Raw genomic sequence first — 15,162 nt, 5'->3', positions numbered from 1 at the left:
AGATCTATAACATTTCCTTTGCTTCTGCCACTTGATATTTTTCTAACATTTCTTTTCATAGTCCAAGGCAGGTTTGGGAAGACTCTTGCTTTGATGTGCTCGTGCTGTATACAACAAAGTCATTCTCACATTCACTGGACTTAATTGATTCCAGGCTAAAGGGGTGTAACTGCCTGCCTTCAGCTAACTGATTTTTCTGAAAACCAAGTTTGCTTTCAATATGTTAACCCTTCCCTTGATGACAGCACAATTTTCTAAAGTCAAGATAAGTGAGACTCATGATAAAATCCTCTCTGTCTCTCCAGCTTGGCAACCCAACTGCTGGCCAAGCATATTTGTACTAGGGGCAGCAGCAATGGCTAATGAGTGGGAGGGGGAACTTGACAATGTGTTATGATTTTATATTCTTTTTTAAGAAATGCAGGTATAGGGGGAAAGAAGACAGAATTCATATGTCTGAAAAGTAGCAGGTTTTACATGAATAATCAACTCTCTTAGTTCCACCAGGAACATAAAATATACATAGGCACCTATATAGGTGGTAGACTAGAGATTTTGCCACATATAATACTGATGTAATGAAGCTACAAAACTAGGAGCATTAAGTTAGACAGTGAAAGATCTCCTTCAGCAACTCCATTCTGCCAGGGCAGTCCGTTATGTACCTTGAAACAAAAGCCCACCATGTACACCTACTTTTATCACTGTTTTCTGTTTCTCTGTGTATTTCGGTTTAGCAGACTACCTTTGGCTTGTACAGGTTCCTGTTACAAGCGCTATGGTTGCTCTGATCTGGCTGGCTTTTTTTTGGTTGATGAAAGGGAGATGAGATCAGCTACCAACTATGACTAAGTCTCATAGCTGTCAAGGGATAAAAAATAATGTGTACATGCCTAATGTAAAAATAAGGTGCGTGTGTATGTGGCAAAGGGGGCTGGTTCCATTGACTGCTGTTGTCCAAGGTTACCCTACATTATAAGCTGAGAAAGATGCTTATTGAACAGATTGGGGTGATATAGCAACATCAATCCCTCTGTTCATCTAGCAATATCCGAACGAGGAACAGTTGCCTCTACAAGCCACTCAACTGTTTTCTGCTTGTACATCTGGAGATGAGGCAGAATCAGACACTATTCATGACCTCACATAATCCTCCTTCTGCAGTGACACCCTTGCATAATACAGAAGAATATTGGTGGCCTAAGGGTCATATGTCACAGCAGCACAGGGAGTCACAAGTGCCATGACTGTGTCATGGAGTTTTTAAACAAGTGTGACTGGCATGGAGCCTTACACGTCTGTCATATGGCCTTGAAAGAGCAGATTTGGGAATCCCTAGGCAAGGCTGTTCCCAGATGTAAGGTCACACAACAATGCTGTCCGTGTGAGGTGATCCAATGGACAATCGTCACATTAGACCATTAGATTATTAGAGTGGATGTTGTAACAACATAGTGTTGAGTTTGAAAGGAAATTATTTTCATGGCAGAGCAAAGAAAAATTCTCCAGTAACAGCAGGCATAGTCAACTTGGGTGCCTACAAACTATTGCAAGTTAATAATGGCTAGGCAGAGGGCCAGTGAAAATAGATGGTATTTGTTTTAAAGAAAGATATTTGTCCCTTTCCTCTTACACTTTGCCTGCTGTTTGTGTTCCTGGACTGCAAACATTCAGGAGCAAAGCTGAGCTTATTGCTTGGGATCAGTCATGTTACTTACTTAATCAATGGTTGCTAATGATAAATAGTAACAATATAAAACATTAATGCCTTTTTACCCACATCTACATCTACCTCTTGGTGAAGTACTGCAGTCCTTACTGCTACCTTATGTTCATGGTGCAGTCCCTTCAATGTCGTCATAGCAGCAATACACTTGGAATGTGGAAGCTGTTAGCAAATCCCTTGTGTCAGGGCTGGAGGCAAGGGACAGAAACCAAGAAAGCCACGGGATACATTAAACTAAAGGCATCGTGTAAAAATGGCAACGAGAGCGAATGCTGGGCCAAGGAACAGGCAGGGACAGAGCAAAACTTGACAAGCTAGATAATAGTGAGATCCTACAATATCCAACAAGCTATGGACATAGTGATGAGATTCTCTTATCACCAATCAGTCTAATAAGCCAACTCTTGATCTCGGCCCTAACCAAGTGGCTGACTGCAGCTTGGTAGGCTTGATAGATATAGAAGTGTCCATTACACTCTGGCAAGTACTTAGGGCTCAGATGACATTCTGCCCAGAAAAAAGTAATGAAATACACACCTCTTACATGTTGCTACATAATGATGTTGCAGCTGAATGCCAATGTATGTAAAGAGCCAGGCAGTGTTTTGCAAGTCTTTACACCTCACTGTAATAATAAAGAGTAATCAGTCAATGCAATTTTTCTGCATTTTTCTTTCTGACTCTTTAGAGTTGACTCTATTACACCAGAGCAATCTGGTTTCATTGGCTTTGAACAAGCCACTGTAGTTTCTTCCCTAGAAATTATAAATTTATGTAAAATATTTTTATGAGTAATGTAATAAAGATTCAAGCAAGACTGATTGTGCAAATTCTAGTGTCTTTATCATTCACGAGATACCAAAATGAATCCCAAAATCTATGAAACATTTTTTCCCTCTCAATTCTTCACTTTCTAGTTTTAAGCCCATTCAGTTTCATTAGTATTCCTTCACTGTGGTGTCAGTCTGCATCATGGTGGGGTTTTGCAAGGCCTTCAATGAAAGAGTACTTGACTGTGCTACAATCCTTACCCTTTGTACCTCTGTACAGATCCCAACAGAATGAATTTTTAAATGCCTGCATGTTGCAGGAAACATGAATTCTTAATGAATCTGAGGATATAAGTCTAAACAGATGACAGTACTTTCCAATCTGCTACGGAAACAATATGTTTTAATTAAGTATAAGGTTTAATAAAATTTTCACTCCTTGTACAAAAATGAATGGTGATTAACAGACGACTGACAAGCCAACTCTAATAATTTCTGATTAAATGCTTTTGTTTAGTGTTTTCAGTCACTCTCTACAGGGAATTAATTACTGGAAATGAAAAAAATGAAGGTTCTTGCCAGTTAATATCCTTGAGAAAGTGGAAGGTAATCAACTGTATTAATTACAGTGACATATGCAGGCCAGCTTGTGGTCAAAATTTGTACAACATACCCCAGCCAGTTTTTAAGTTGGTTAGCTTGAAAAGTGTGCATGGGAAAAATCTGTGTCAAGTAGCTACTCGATAGTTTTAAGTAAGCAGTGAGCAGCTGTATTCAGAACAGGATGCCAATGTGACTTTTCTTCAGTTTATGATTCTTTTAATGACATTTGCTTAGTTACCGTGGCTGCTACTATTGTAGGTTCAAGCATAAAATTACATGATACTTCACTCCAATAAATGTCCCCAAACAGACTTTGTACAAAACTAGTGGAAAAAGAGAAAAGGGAACACTTTTTATTATCCATTGTCCTCAAAGAGGTGCTAGTTTGAAAATTTAACTGGGAAAGTTTACTTGGCAGTAAGCTTGAGTAGGCAATTCCTTCACTGAAGTCTGTGAATCTGGACTTTTTGCTTCTCTGAGTCGATTGCCAATTAACTTGAGCTAGTTAACAGCTTTGTAAATGTTAATCTAGATATTTCATGACCAATTGAACACAAATGTTTGTGTTTTTCTCGAGGTCTTAAGCCAATTGGCAATCAATTAACTTGCATTTCAGCAGCCCCAAGTACAGTAGTCTATAACACACAACCTCTGTGCAAAGCGAAGGCTGATCTTTCCCCGCAGAAAGCCAGTACTAAGCCATCTGATGTCTTATCACTATGCTGTTTGAAGTGTCTTCCTTTCCAGTTTGTCTCCAGTGCCACATAAGCTTTGTACAAACGATTTGCAAGAGTTGAGAGAGAACTTCATGTGCACCTCAGATAATCTTGCATTTGTCCAGGACTTAATATTGCCTTGCTAATCACCATTTATGGTGTCTAGCTCTCAGTGATCTTCAGCTGAACTACCTTGTTCATTGCAGAAGATTTACTATAGCAGCCTGAAATATATATTAAATTATATAGTAATATGTACTAAGACTTGTGTCATTCAAAATTTCTGTTAAACAAAGTCAAAGTTTTCCAGTGGAACTGAAAAAAATCAGTCAGAAAGTGCAAATAATTTCAGGATTTCAGGTATTTTGGGGTCACTACCCACAGCCAAAAGTAAGAAAATGTAATTAAAAAATTAATTCATCCATAACAGAGATTCATTAGTTTCTAAGTTTTTGTTCACTTTTTAAACTTTTCTTCACTAGATTTCACGGGGAGCCGGAACAATAGAGGCATAAGAAATATGGATTAGAAAAAAAAAGTAGAGAGACCTATTTTCTAGAGTTCTGTTTTTATTTTGTGTTTCATATTATACATCATAACTAATAATTATAATTAGTTATATAACAAATAAAAGTATAGGAAATGTATATTTATGCTTTTTTAGAGTTCTAGAAAATAGAAGGAAAATAGAAGGAAATTTTGTAATAACTTGCTTAAATATTAGTGCTCTCAACTATATTACTTTGCTCTAGAATTGGAACAGCTTTTCTATAAGATGGCAGCAAGATATATGCAAAGGATTGCTATCTTATGTATATTCACAATCAGTCAATGAAGCTTCTAAAGCATTATGAAAGCTATGTAGGTGGAAAAGACCATCAGCACCAGTGTGGCTTTTGTCATTGTGGATGTTAGTTTTTAAAATAATATTATTTAATAAGAATGTAACTTAGTAAAGGATATGAAAGCATGTGTTATCTGTTCTCCAAGCATGACTCACACATGTTTGCCTCACCACCTATAGCAGTAGGAGTTTGTCACAGATCATAAAAGGAGTCAGATTGTGCCCTTGGTTTGTGACATGGAAAATCTGTTCAGCAGAGGGAGAGGAAAAGAGAGGCATCAATTATTATCAACATTTTTATGAACAGTTTCTCACGCTAACAGGCAGTTACATGTGAAAAAAGATTTCTAGTGAATAACTGCTCTTTGTGATATAGACAAAAATAACCACCCAGGCCTCAGGTTTTGAGAGATTTTTTTATGTTCTACTTTTCTTTGCCCTTGCTTTCCAAATAACTTGTTTGTTATCTCATAGGGAGATGCAGCTCTGCCTTTGGAAAGACAGATGAGCTCCCTTTCTCTCTCAGCTGCATTTCAACATTGCAGTAGAGCGTATTCTTCACAATTTCAGGCTTTCTTACTCGTTTTCTCTCTAGGGCAGCCCTTCTTGTGTCATAAGCTAAGAGACTCTCCTGGAGTCATTACACAGGCAATTTTACTCTTGAAATAACTGGAATTTTTGGACAAGAACTGCAGAATTGAGTCCAATGCCACCAAGAGCACTTGGGCTAGGAGTTGTCAGGGAAATGAGATGATACTCAGCTATTGGAGCTACTTGAGGGGATCACCACAACAAGCATTATATTAGGGAATGGTGTATCTTTAAAATGCACTCAAAATTCAGGTTTTATATACAGACTGAACAAGATTTCCAAGATCAACTGCTGAAGTTTTCCTTTAAGCATATTGGAATACTATATATTAAATTATGAGTATCAGTAGATATGTCCTAAAGATGACAATGAAGCTCATGCCTGCTGAAAAGACTTAAAATGACAGAGAAACATGGAAATCATAGATCCTGAAATAAGACAATAAATAGAATTATCTCTCAACTCATTTACATTACTTTTTCCAACTGCAACTTTTTTTTTTATTTCATGCGTGGCTGTAAAGTGTCATTATTTCTTAGCTATTCTGAAATATTCAATGTATTTTCTCATTCGCAAATTTACCTGTGAAGCTGGTTAAGAAGTAGGGCATGCTGTTGAAATGTGTAAAAATATTCATGAATTCAGCTCTGATCTTTGTAAGATTCCAAGTGATCCGAGTTCTTCCACTTCATCAGGAGCTGAGCTACTGGGTACCTTTCAAGCAAGAGCTCAGCACCTGATCTGGAAAAAAAAAATTAAATAATTTGCATGCAAGGTTAAAAATAGGGGGATTTGTTAACATTCCTTGGAAATTCTCTGTTGCAGAAGCTATAAAATAGAAACTAGGGGGTCCGTTTGATGGTACAGACTAGAAGAAATGAAGTTTGTTATTACACATATCCTGTTTTCAGCAATAACATCTCTCCTCCCCCACACTCCAATCCCAAGTGGTTGTGCGTATTCCCTCATTTATGCTGGTTCATTATGAGAGAGATCAGTTTATTGACTTGAATATCAGTGCACCAGCAACAGGAAGGGATGGTGTGAGGGAGAATCAGTTTAGCAGATTCTGGCTTTGAGAAAAGGTCACTAGCCCTATAGTCTCATCATCATGAGAAAGGCTGTCACTACTTCTATTGATTAGGTCAAATCTGCATTAAAAAGTGTTTTGCCAGTAGCGAAAGGAGCACTGTCAATAATTTTTTATTGGTTTAATGAGCAGAATGAATGTTGTGGACTGAAATATCTTTTTCTTAACTCACAGGCTGATGAAATAAAAAGTATTTCTAAATCAGTTGTAATTTCTAGATCATTTATGAAAAAGGCTTGTTTCTAAAAATGATTTTATAGACTCCACAGTCAGTTTACTCTGGTGTTCAGATATCCTTACAGATATAAAGTTCCTCCTTACCACAATTTAATCTGCCTTCCTGCGGATTAAGTTTGTTATCTATTTACTCTGCTTGGACAACATACAAGTTGAGATTTGTTACACTTTTCTATGCTGATGTAAATCTGTATATTGTAAGGCTTTTGCTATTACATAGGCATTCAAAAACCAGAAAAAAACTTGCATGGGATCTGAATGTCTTCCCATAGGATGGTCTTGAAAGAAACTGTTCCCTGTCATGGCACTATTAGGTTTGGAAGCTTTTGGCAAAATCATCTGGAGGAACCCCCTTCCAACCTTTTATAGCATATGCTCGTTAAAATATTTATATATTTTAAAATAATTTAAAAATATTTATATGTTTATATATTTTATCTGGAACAGTATGATATTTGTTGCTTATGTTTTCCTGGCCTAAAAAAAGGGAAGCAGAAATGCAAAGAGACAGACTTCAAACCTGAAACCAGACCATTCATAATTACCAAAATAGGTGTTGCAAACAAAAATTTTTATTTCAACAAAACAGCATTTTTTTCCAGTAGAACACGTATACAAAAATAACCAACTATTACATAGACAATGATTCACTTTTTTTTTTCAGACTTCTGCACAGAATGGAGAAAAATACCCTTCAGTTTTCAGTATAATTTTCTGTAATCTGTCATTACTCCCAACTGGAGAGTTAAAGTGGTTGTTGAGTCATTAATAATAAACGAAGAGGTATATTGATACACAAAATGCTCTGTTGCCTATGGCTTAAATGTAATTTCAAGGTTTAACACAGGCTTACCTGAGAAAGAGTGCAAGTTAAAGTATGCGTCTCACTAATTCTCTTATTGGACTAGTACAAGCAGCTTCTTACATAACGGTTTGTGTAGTCAATTAGCAGAGTATTAGCTATAATAGATAACATTCTTACTAAGACCGTATTAATTAAAATTTAAACACAGCTAATCTGAGACCTATATTGAATTTATATTATTATGTAAGCATAATGTTTCCATAGGCAAGTAATTTCCTTCATGTCATTTTTAAGGAAAAGAAAATCCTAGCATCTGAGATATAAATATGTAAATTTTAACAGCTATTTGAAAACCATGTAACAGTTCTTAAAACTTGATTGTGCCAGGCCATATCACAAATAATAGTAAGATTATGAGTAGCAAAGGACACAAAAGATTAAATACCTTTTAAATTTGTTAGAACAGAAGGAGTGAGATTGCGATCTTAGAAAATCTCCACACTAATTTAATGGATTTATGTTACTGTTCCTCATTTTGCCTTGAGCTAGACCCCAGTCTGGGGGTTCTCTAGTATAACTTCCCTTCAGCAAAAATAAAGACTGATGTGTCTCTATGCTCACATTTTTTATTTATCCACTTGAATCCACCAGTTTTGAGACAAAAGTTCTCTGAAATTATTTAGGAATCCTGTTGAAATATGGATTTAAATTTAATTTTAGCTGTATGGTTTTCTGTCCTCCTTATCACTTTGTTAAGCAGTTCTGCAATATAACCAATGCTTAATATGTCTGTGGTATATCAGCTATCTGAAGGAATCCCTTAGGCAAAAAAGGTATTAAATTTTTAAATCACAGATGACCATGAAACTAAGCAATTGCAAATTTACAAGCATAGCAAACTTCAGTACAACAATATCAGAAAATCTGTGTTTTGCAATGAAATTAAAATGCAACCATCTTGACTTCTGCCACTAACACTAGCATCACCGCTGTTAGTAGAAATAAATCCCCTAATAATAAGCTGCTCGGGCCACAGTGTTCTGTTATCTAGTTACACCACTGAGAGTCATTGCCCATCTGTATGCCAGAAGACAAGTGCTTCTCATCGTGGCTGAAATGAAGTGGAAGAATGAGGGCTAATATGCTCATAAATGCTCATGCCAAACATCATGTAAGTGATCAGGGGCTCACTAGGCATGTTACTTCTGTAACTGCAGATCCAGTGGACAACCTTTGGAATTTGTACTCCCCTCTCTCACTTTTACTAAAAAGATATTTTCATATTTGTAGTATCCTATCTTTTTCTTTCTTTCTTTTTTTTTCCTTTTTGTAATAGTAGCTTTTTCAAATATTGTGGGATATTTAAGTATAAGCCATACTCTTCCATATCTAAAAATATCAGTCAGCAATGTTTTAAAATCTTTTACCAATTTATGCATCATTATTTTTGGAGCATATACTTTAATTTCACCAACAGAGGTCAGTAAACCACTGAAAGAGAACCATAAGTGTCTGGAGAGAACACACCCTCGTCAATCTTTCTAACATCCTTTTGATAGTTTTGTTCAAAGGGCTGTTATTTGGTTGCTTCAGTAAATACAAGCTTAGTTAGCTAAAAAAGAAATAAATAAGCAAGTGTATGCTTATGCACACAGGAGAATGAGGGGTTTTTTTAAGGAGATAAATTACACAAAATAATATACTATTAAAGATCTTTCAGCAGTAGATTGTATTTGAAATACCTGTTATGAAGCCAGTAGCATACATATATGCATAGGTATGATCCTAGCTAAATCAACTTGTCAAGGTTAAAACAGGCTGTGATTTAGATGGCAGTACTTTGAATGATCTGCAAAATTCTGCTTTTCAGGCTTTGTGCTGTTGAAAACCAACGTAGTGTGAAAGGAGTATGAAGAGGAGGATCCTAGAGAAGTAACATTTAATGATATAAAAATAACAGATAGAAGCACAGGAGAAACCGAGAGCTGTCACCTACTTGCTCATTTTGACAGTAACACTCAGCTAATGGAACTATATTAACACATCATTTTCCAACTTTCAACTGTAATGAAAAGCTATTTTTACAAATCATTACTTTCAGTATATGGTGTTTCAGCCACGTGGCTTCTATTAGTGCAGAGGGGAGTTTCACAACTAAAGCTGCCTGTGCAGCGCTGAAAGTGTACCTTTTATGTTGAGCTAATCCCAGAGGGGAGTCAGCACTGGCACCCGTGTCCTTTTGACCTTTATCCTTTTAATGCATTTTGCCACAGTAGCAAAAGGTGAAAACCTAGTTTTTATGTTGCAGAACAGACCGCTTCAACAGCATTTCTCTATGAAGCTAAGGAAAGTAACATACACTCCTGTGGAAATGTTGAAAGTCCCTAATTCAGCAATCAACAATAGCTTTACAAACGTATTTTTAGAATCGCTTTTCTGGTAGCCCTTTGAAGCTCACCCGTACAACCCCACTACCACTCCTCTCAACAGCTGCGAGCATGCAAAGCCACTGGAGTGGAAGATGTTAATTATCATCAGATACTGGAATTTCTCCAGGGACTACTTGTGGTTAGAAACATGCTTCCCTAAAGGACTGCATCAGGCACTGGGACCATCTCTCCTGTAGCTTATTTGAGTCCCTCCTCTTAAGCAAAAAAGATAATAAATTAAAACTCCCAAATTTCACTTTTTTGCATCCTTAGAACATGACTGATTGATACAGAACTGTAAAATCTTTTGTGTGAATATAATTCCAACAACAGGCATTTTCATGTATATGTGTTTCCCAGAGACTAGGTTTAGCATACATACAGATTTTGATTAGAAACTGGAGAAACTAGTCAGAAATTAAAAGAGAACAAAACCAGAAAACATGCAAATTGAAAGACATAACTGTAATTGTTTTGTCTATTTTTTTCTCTGACGAGTCATTTGAAGTTTCTTTTTATGCCCAAGAAAACACTACACACCTTCCCCCTCATGTCATCAGAAAACTGCACACACAAAAATGGTCTTTCCCCTTCTGCTTTACCTCCTGCTATTCAGTGGCATTTTATGTCTAAACTAGTTAGCATCAGGAGCTTGATGTGATGTCAGCAAGTGAGATATTCCCCACAGAGAACCAAAATAATAGTAGATGAGCTGGCAGAAAGATCTTCAGAAGGGGAAATAACATAAAAACAACAGATTCCAAGGCAAGCCTTTACTGTGACTGCAACAAAGCACCTTTAATGACTGAACACATCCTTAAATGTACCTTGTAGACCCCTCTGTGGTAGTTAAACCTAGTAATCACTACCACCCCCGCAAAAAGACCAAGTCAGGTCAGTCTCTAGCTGCAGAGAAACTAGGGTGAACACATTAATTTGCAGGACTTGACTCCTAACACACCAAGATGAAAGCTGAGGACATTTCTCTTGCCCTTTGTGATAGATGGGAATGGCACATGTTCCCCAGTCCTTGATGAAGTGACACACCAGTCTTATTTGACAGTCTCAGGGAGTTGAAGGAAAACAGGCACCACGCTCTCCAAGAATGCTGTCTCTTTCCTGTAAGGGCAGGAAATCCCCTTCCACCCCTGGGAAGAAGGTGGTAAGCAAGAGGAAGGAAACTGAATGTAACAGAAACTAAACATGTCAGCTATGAAAACAGTAACCACCAGTGACTACAAAAATCCTTCCTTGTTATACTTAAGGAGAATGAGTACAGTAGTATTTCAATTATTTGGTGTTTAAAAACTCCACAATTACTGGCCAGTTCCCTTCTATGCAGCCCATCAGTGTTCTGTATTTTACACCTTCTCCAGTTGAACATCAAATAGTGATGAGAAGTAGATATAGTCAAGACGAGGAATTGCTTAATTCTTCCAAACTGGTCACTGCTTAATGGCACAGACCCATTAACTTTGGGTCAACTGCTGTTGGCCCTTCAGAAGCTGGAGAAAGTAACAGAATCTATGTTGCCCAGCTGGCATCACGAGTGACAGTGAAGATAAAAGTGAGCACACAAACACAGAACTGTTATATACAAAAAAAGTTTAATTGAAATACCTGTATAAAAAATATGATCTCCATACATTTCACACTGTTAAACAGAAGAAAAAAAATCCAAATCCAAGCTGCATAAATGCAACCAGATCACAGAAACACAGCTATTAAAATAAATTAAGGTTTATGACTCTGCCACTCTACCTTCCAGAGCCAATGCACGGAGACTGTACAATGTCAATAATTTAAAACCCTTCCAAACAGCATTACTTTACATTTCTGGTACAATAATACCAGACAGAAGGCATACTGACTAACTTTAAAAATTCATTCTATTTCCCTTAAATTAGGCTTTATACAACAATTTTCCATCTTCCAACAAAAATTGATAAGGTCAGAAAATTCTTTTTTTTTGTCTGGATTTTTTTTCTTTAAACAAGAGTTGACAGGAATGCAGGAAAAAAAAAGTGCCATGGGCAAACCAACAGAATTCCCATGGGGAGGAGGGGAAAGCACAGTGTTGAATAACTCTAACCAAATAAATTAACCAAATAAATAGCCACAGCTGAAACCTGTGGGAGGTCTTCTAAACTCCAAACAATAAATAACTGTATAGTACATGGGAAAAACCAAGTTTACATAAACACATTATACAGGTATGGAAAAAAAAGTAAAGTCCTTGAATATTGCATTGATTGTGCATTCAACATGCCCATACATACTTTAAGACTCGCAAGGTGACAAAAGGCCGGGAGGAGTTGAGAAAGGGGCTTCTCATGCCCAGTGGTAGAGATGATAAAAGGAAACATGAATAAATGTTTCTGAGAAAAAAGCCGATATACCTGTTCATATTTTTGTGCAGGCTATAGGAAATATTTTGAGCAGCAGAGGTGGGTTGGATTTGGAAAGGGCCAGGGGGCAGGAGTGAAATGTCTGTGTTCAAGTATTCCATCACCAGTGGATGGGACTACTTCATTCAATCACCGAACATGTTCTCCAATGCATCATAGGAGCTGCTTCCTCCAGCACTGAGTCTAAAGGGAGCAGAATCCTATAATGAACTGGATCTTCTTTGGACATACACAGCTCAAAAAAAGAAAGTCCCACTGAAGCAGCTTTCAAAAAGGCACTCAAAAGCAAATAAAATCTAGTCCAGGCTCTATGAGAGCAAAAAAGTTTACCATGTATTCAAGAGGTCACTGCTTTCTTAATAAGGTCAGTCTTTGACTAAGTACTGGCCTGCAACTCCCAAACATCAGCGTTTCCAAAGGAAATCTCTCATTCCAAAGCAGAAACCAGCAAAGGGGGAAAATAAAATCAAGTTCCTCAGACAAAGATTCAACTACAGAATAATGAATGCATTTTTCTAGCCCCTCCTACGTATTGGCAGCAGCACTGTGGTCTGTTTGTAGCTCCCCTCCCAGTGCGAAGTCTTTAGTAAATCACAGACTTTCATTACTTGAACTTGTGCTAGATACATCAGTATCAAGGGTCCGTAGCCTTATGTTACAGTCCTCAGACTTCACTACTTCAGATTTGTGCATCCATTGATGGTCAAAGATTTGCTCAAGTGTTGGTCTGTCTGAAGGCCTCAGTGAAAGGCACCATTTGATCAGCTGTTGGCATTCTGTAACAAGAACAAAAAAGCAATTTTAGACTGAGAAAATAAAAAGACAACCTTGAATACAAAAAACCCCTACATGTACAAACTGATGCGTACAGATTAAAAACAAGAGCCCCCATTTGACCCCAGTACAACTCACCAGGCGAAATTCTTCTCCTGAAGTATAATCGTCCCCTCAAGATTTCTTCGTCTTGCTCAAAAGGGATGTCTCCACAAACCATATCATACAGAAGAACTCCCAGAGACCATACTGTTGCTGACCTCCCATGGTATCTGTGGTATCTGATCCACTCTGGAGGGCTGTACACTCTTGTTCCTAAAAGCATAAAAAAAAGAAAAAAATTAAAGTCAAGGTTTAGCATGTTTCCCCATTGTTCAATTTATTCTTATAGAGCTAGATTAGATTCATGAACTGGTAATTCAGGGACTTAAAAACAAAAGCTTTCAATTTCTTGTGGGCCAAAGCCATTAGCAGTGTAATTTCAGGTCATCTGCGGGGTTACACCATCAACAGACTTAGCCCATCCGGTTGCACTCTTTGGTGTCCCAGGGAATAACAGCGCCCATCAGCTGACTGTTTACGCAGGCAAGCTCCCTTTCACTGACCACGTGGCGTCTGCAGCATCACACCAAAAATAGACACAAAAGGACAAAGGGGGCTGGCGGGGAGGAGATGGGAGGGCGGCAAAAAGGTGAAGCTCAGGTCTGCCCGCCGTGTGCCTGCTAAACCGCCTGATCCAATCCCGCAAGGCAGTAAACAAAACAGGGCCGATTACCATTTCTGTGTTTTTAAGGCTCCCTGCGCCTCCCTTCGCCTCCCCCCCGCGGGCTGTGCCGCGGCAGCTTTCCCAATCCTCCCCCCTTGGGTGCCCTCGGGCTCCTTGGATACCAAACAAAACGGGGAATTCGTGATGCAAGGTCACGTGTGGCAGGGCTTCGGGTTTCACAACAAACAGATGTGAGTGCGGCAGCTGGAGGGGGGTGGAGGGAAGTGCCCCCATCACATCAGTCACACTCAAAGAGCAGGGGGAAATGCTCCCTCCTGTCACATTCAGGATTATTTTCATCTTTCCCATCCCTAAAACGCCAAGCTCGGCCCCAAAGCTGGTTTCAAGTCATGTTGAGGGAGCATATTCATCCCCATCGCTTTAAAATCTGCAATGCGGGATTTCCAGGACACAGGCAGAAAGGGAGGGGGGGAGCTACTGCTTCAAGTTAAAAGAAAGCACTGCATATAAAAACTGCGTATCCACACATGGAAACATCCGACACTGACAAAGTCTCCATGTAAACAGATTACCCTGTAGGAAAAGAGAAAGGCAACACTTTTTCCAAGACAGGGAAATATAAACTGCTGCGTCACTGCCTGGAATCGCTTCTTTCCTACGCAACTGAACACCCCTAAGCTGCTCCGGGTCCAAAGGTTTCCATTACTGATAGACCTGATATGAACCCCTGCGTCACAGGCACTGCTCACAACTGCCAGGCATCAGAAACATGACAAGCAGCAGCTACAGGGAGGGAGGGCATCACCCTGGGAGGGGTGCAGGGGTCTGACCAAAGTCAGCACAGCCAAGCTGCCCTGGGCATGGGGCAGACACATACCATCAAAATCGGTATAGACTGTGTCCTTGAGGAGGGCCCCTGAGCCGAAGTCGATCAGTTTCAGCTCGCCTGTCCTGAGATCAACCAGCAGGTTCTCATCCTTAATGTCCCGATGCACTACGCCGCACCCGTAGCAGTGGCGTATGGCCTCCAGCACCTGCCGGAAGAACCCACGGGCCGTCTCCTCGTCCAGGGCACCCTTCTCTGTAATGAAGTCGAAGAGGTCTTTCACCAGTTCGGGCCGCTCCATGATGATCAGGTAGCCGTCGGGCCGCTCATACCAGTCCAGCAGCTTGATGACTCCTCTGAAGCCGGAGCCCACCTTCTTCAGGAGGACGATCTCCAGGGGCACCATTACACCGCTCTGGGCAGGGAAGGGGGTGCGGGTCAGCGGGGGGGCGGCACGGCCCGGGGTGCCCCCGCGCTGAGGGGAGGGAGGAAGGGAGGAACGGAGGGAATGAAGGGCGGGGAGAAGAGGGCGCGGCCGGCGGGCCCCCTTCGCCGCTGCCGCAGTCCGAGGGGCGGGCGCGGCGCTGCGGCGGCGAACCCCCGCCAAATTCCCCC

General features: G+C 39.5%; 1 protein-coding gene across 1 annotated transcript; it reads right to left on the bottom strand.

Moving 5' to 3' along the window:
- Positions 1-12,295: 12,295 nt before the first annotated feature.
- On the bottom strand, positions 12,296-15,022 carry LOC104535445 (serine/threonine-protein kinase pim-3; the record flags this gene model as incomplete). Its single annotated transcript, XM_010188462.1, has 3 exons — positions 12,296-12,996; positions 13,133-13,309; positions 14,599-15,022. Coding segments are annotated over 3 exons (786 nt in total), but the record flags the coding sequence as incomplete, so codon positions are not given.
- Positions 15,023-15,162: the final 140 nt, after the last annotated feature.

Source organism: Mesitornis unicolor, unplaced genomic scaffold (assembly GCF_000695765.1).
Source record: "Mesitornis unicolor isolate BGI_N332 unplaced genomic scaffold, ASM69576v1 scaffold37957, whole genome shotgun sequence".
Taxonomy (NCBI): Eukaryota; Metazoa; Chordata; class Aves; order Mesitornithiformes; family Mesitornithidae; genus Mesitornis; species Mesitornis unicolor.
Note: the sequence above shows the minus strand (reverse complement) of the source record. Positions and strands in the feature narration are given on the sequence as shown.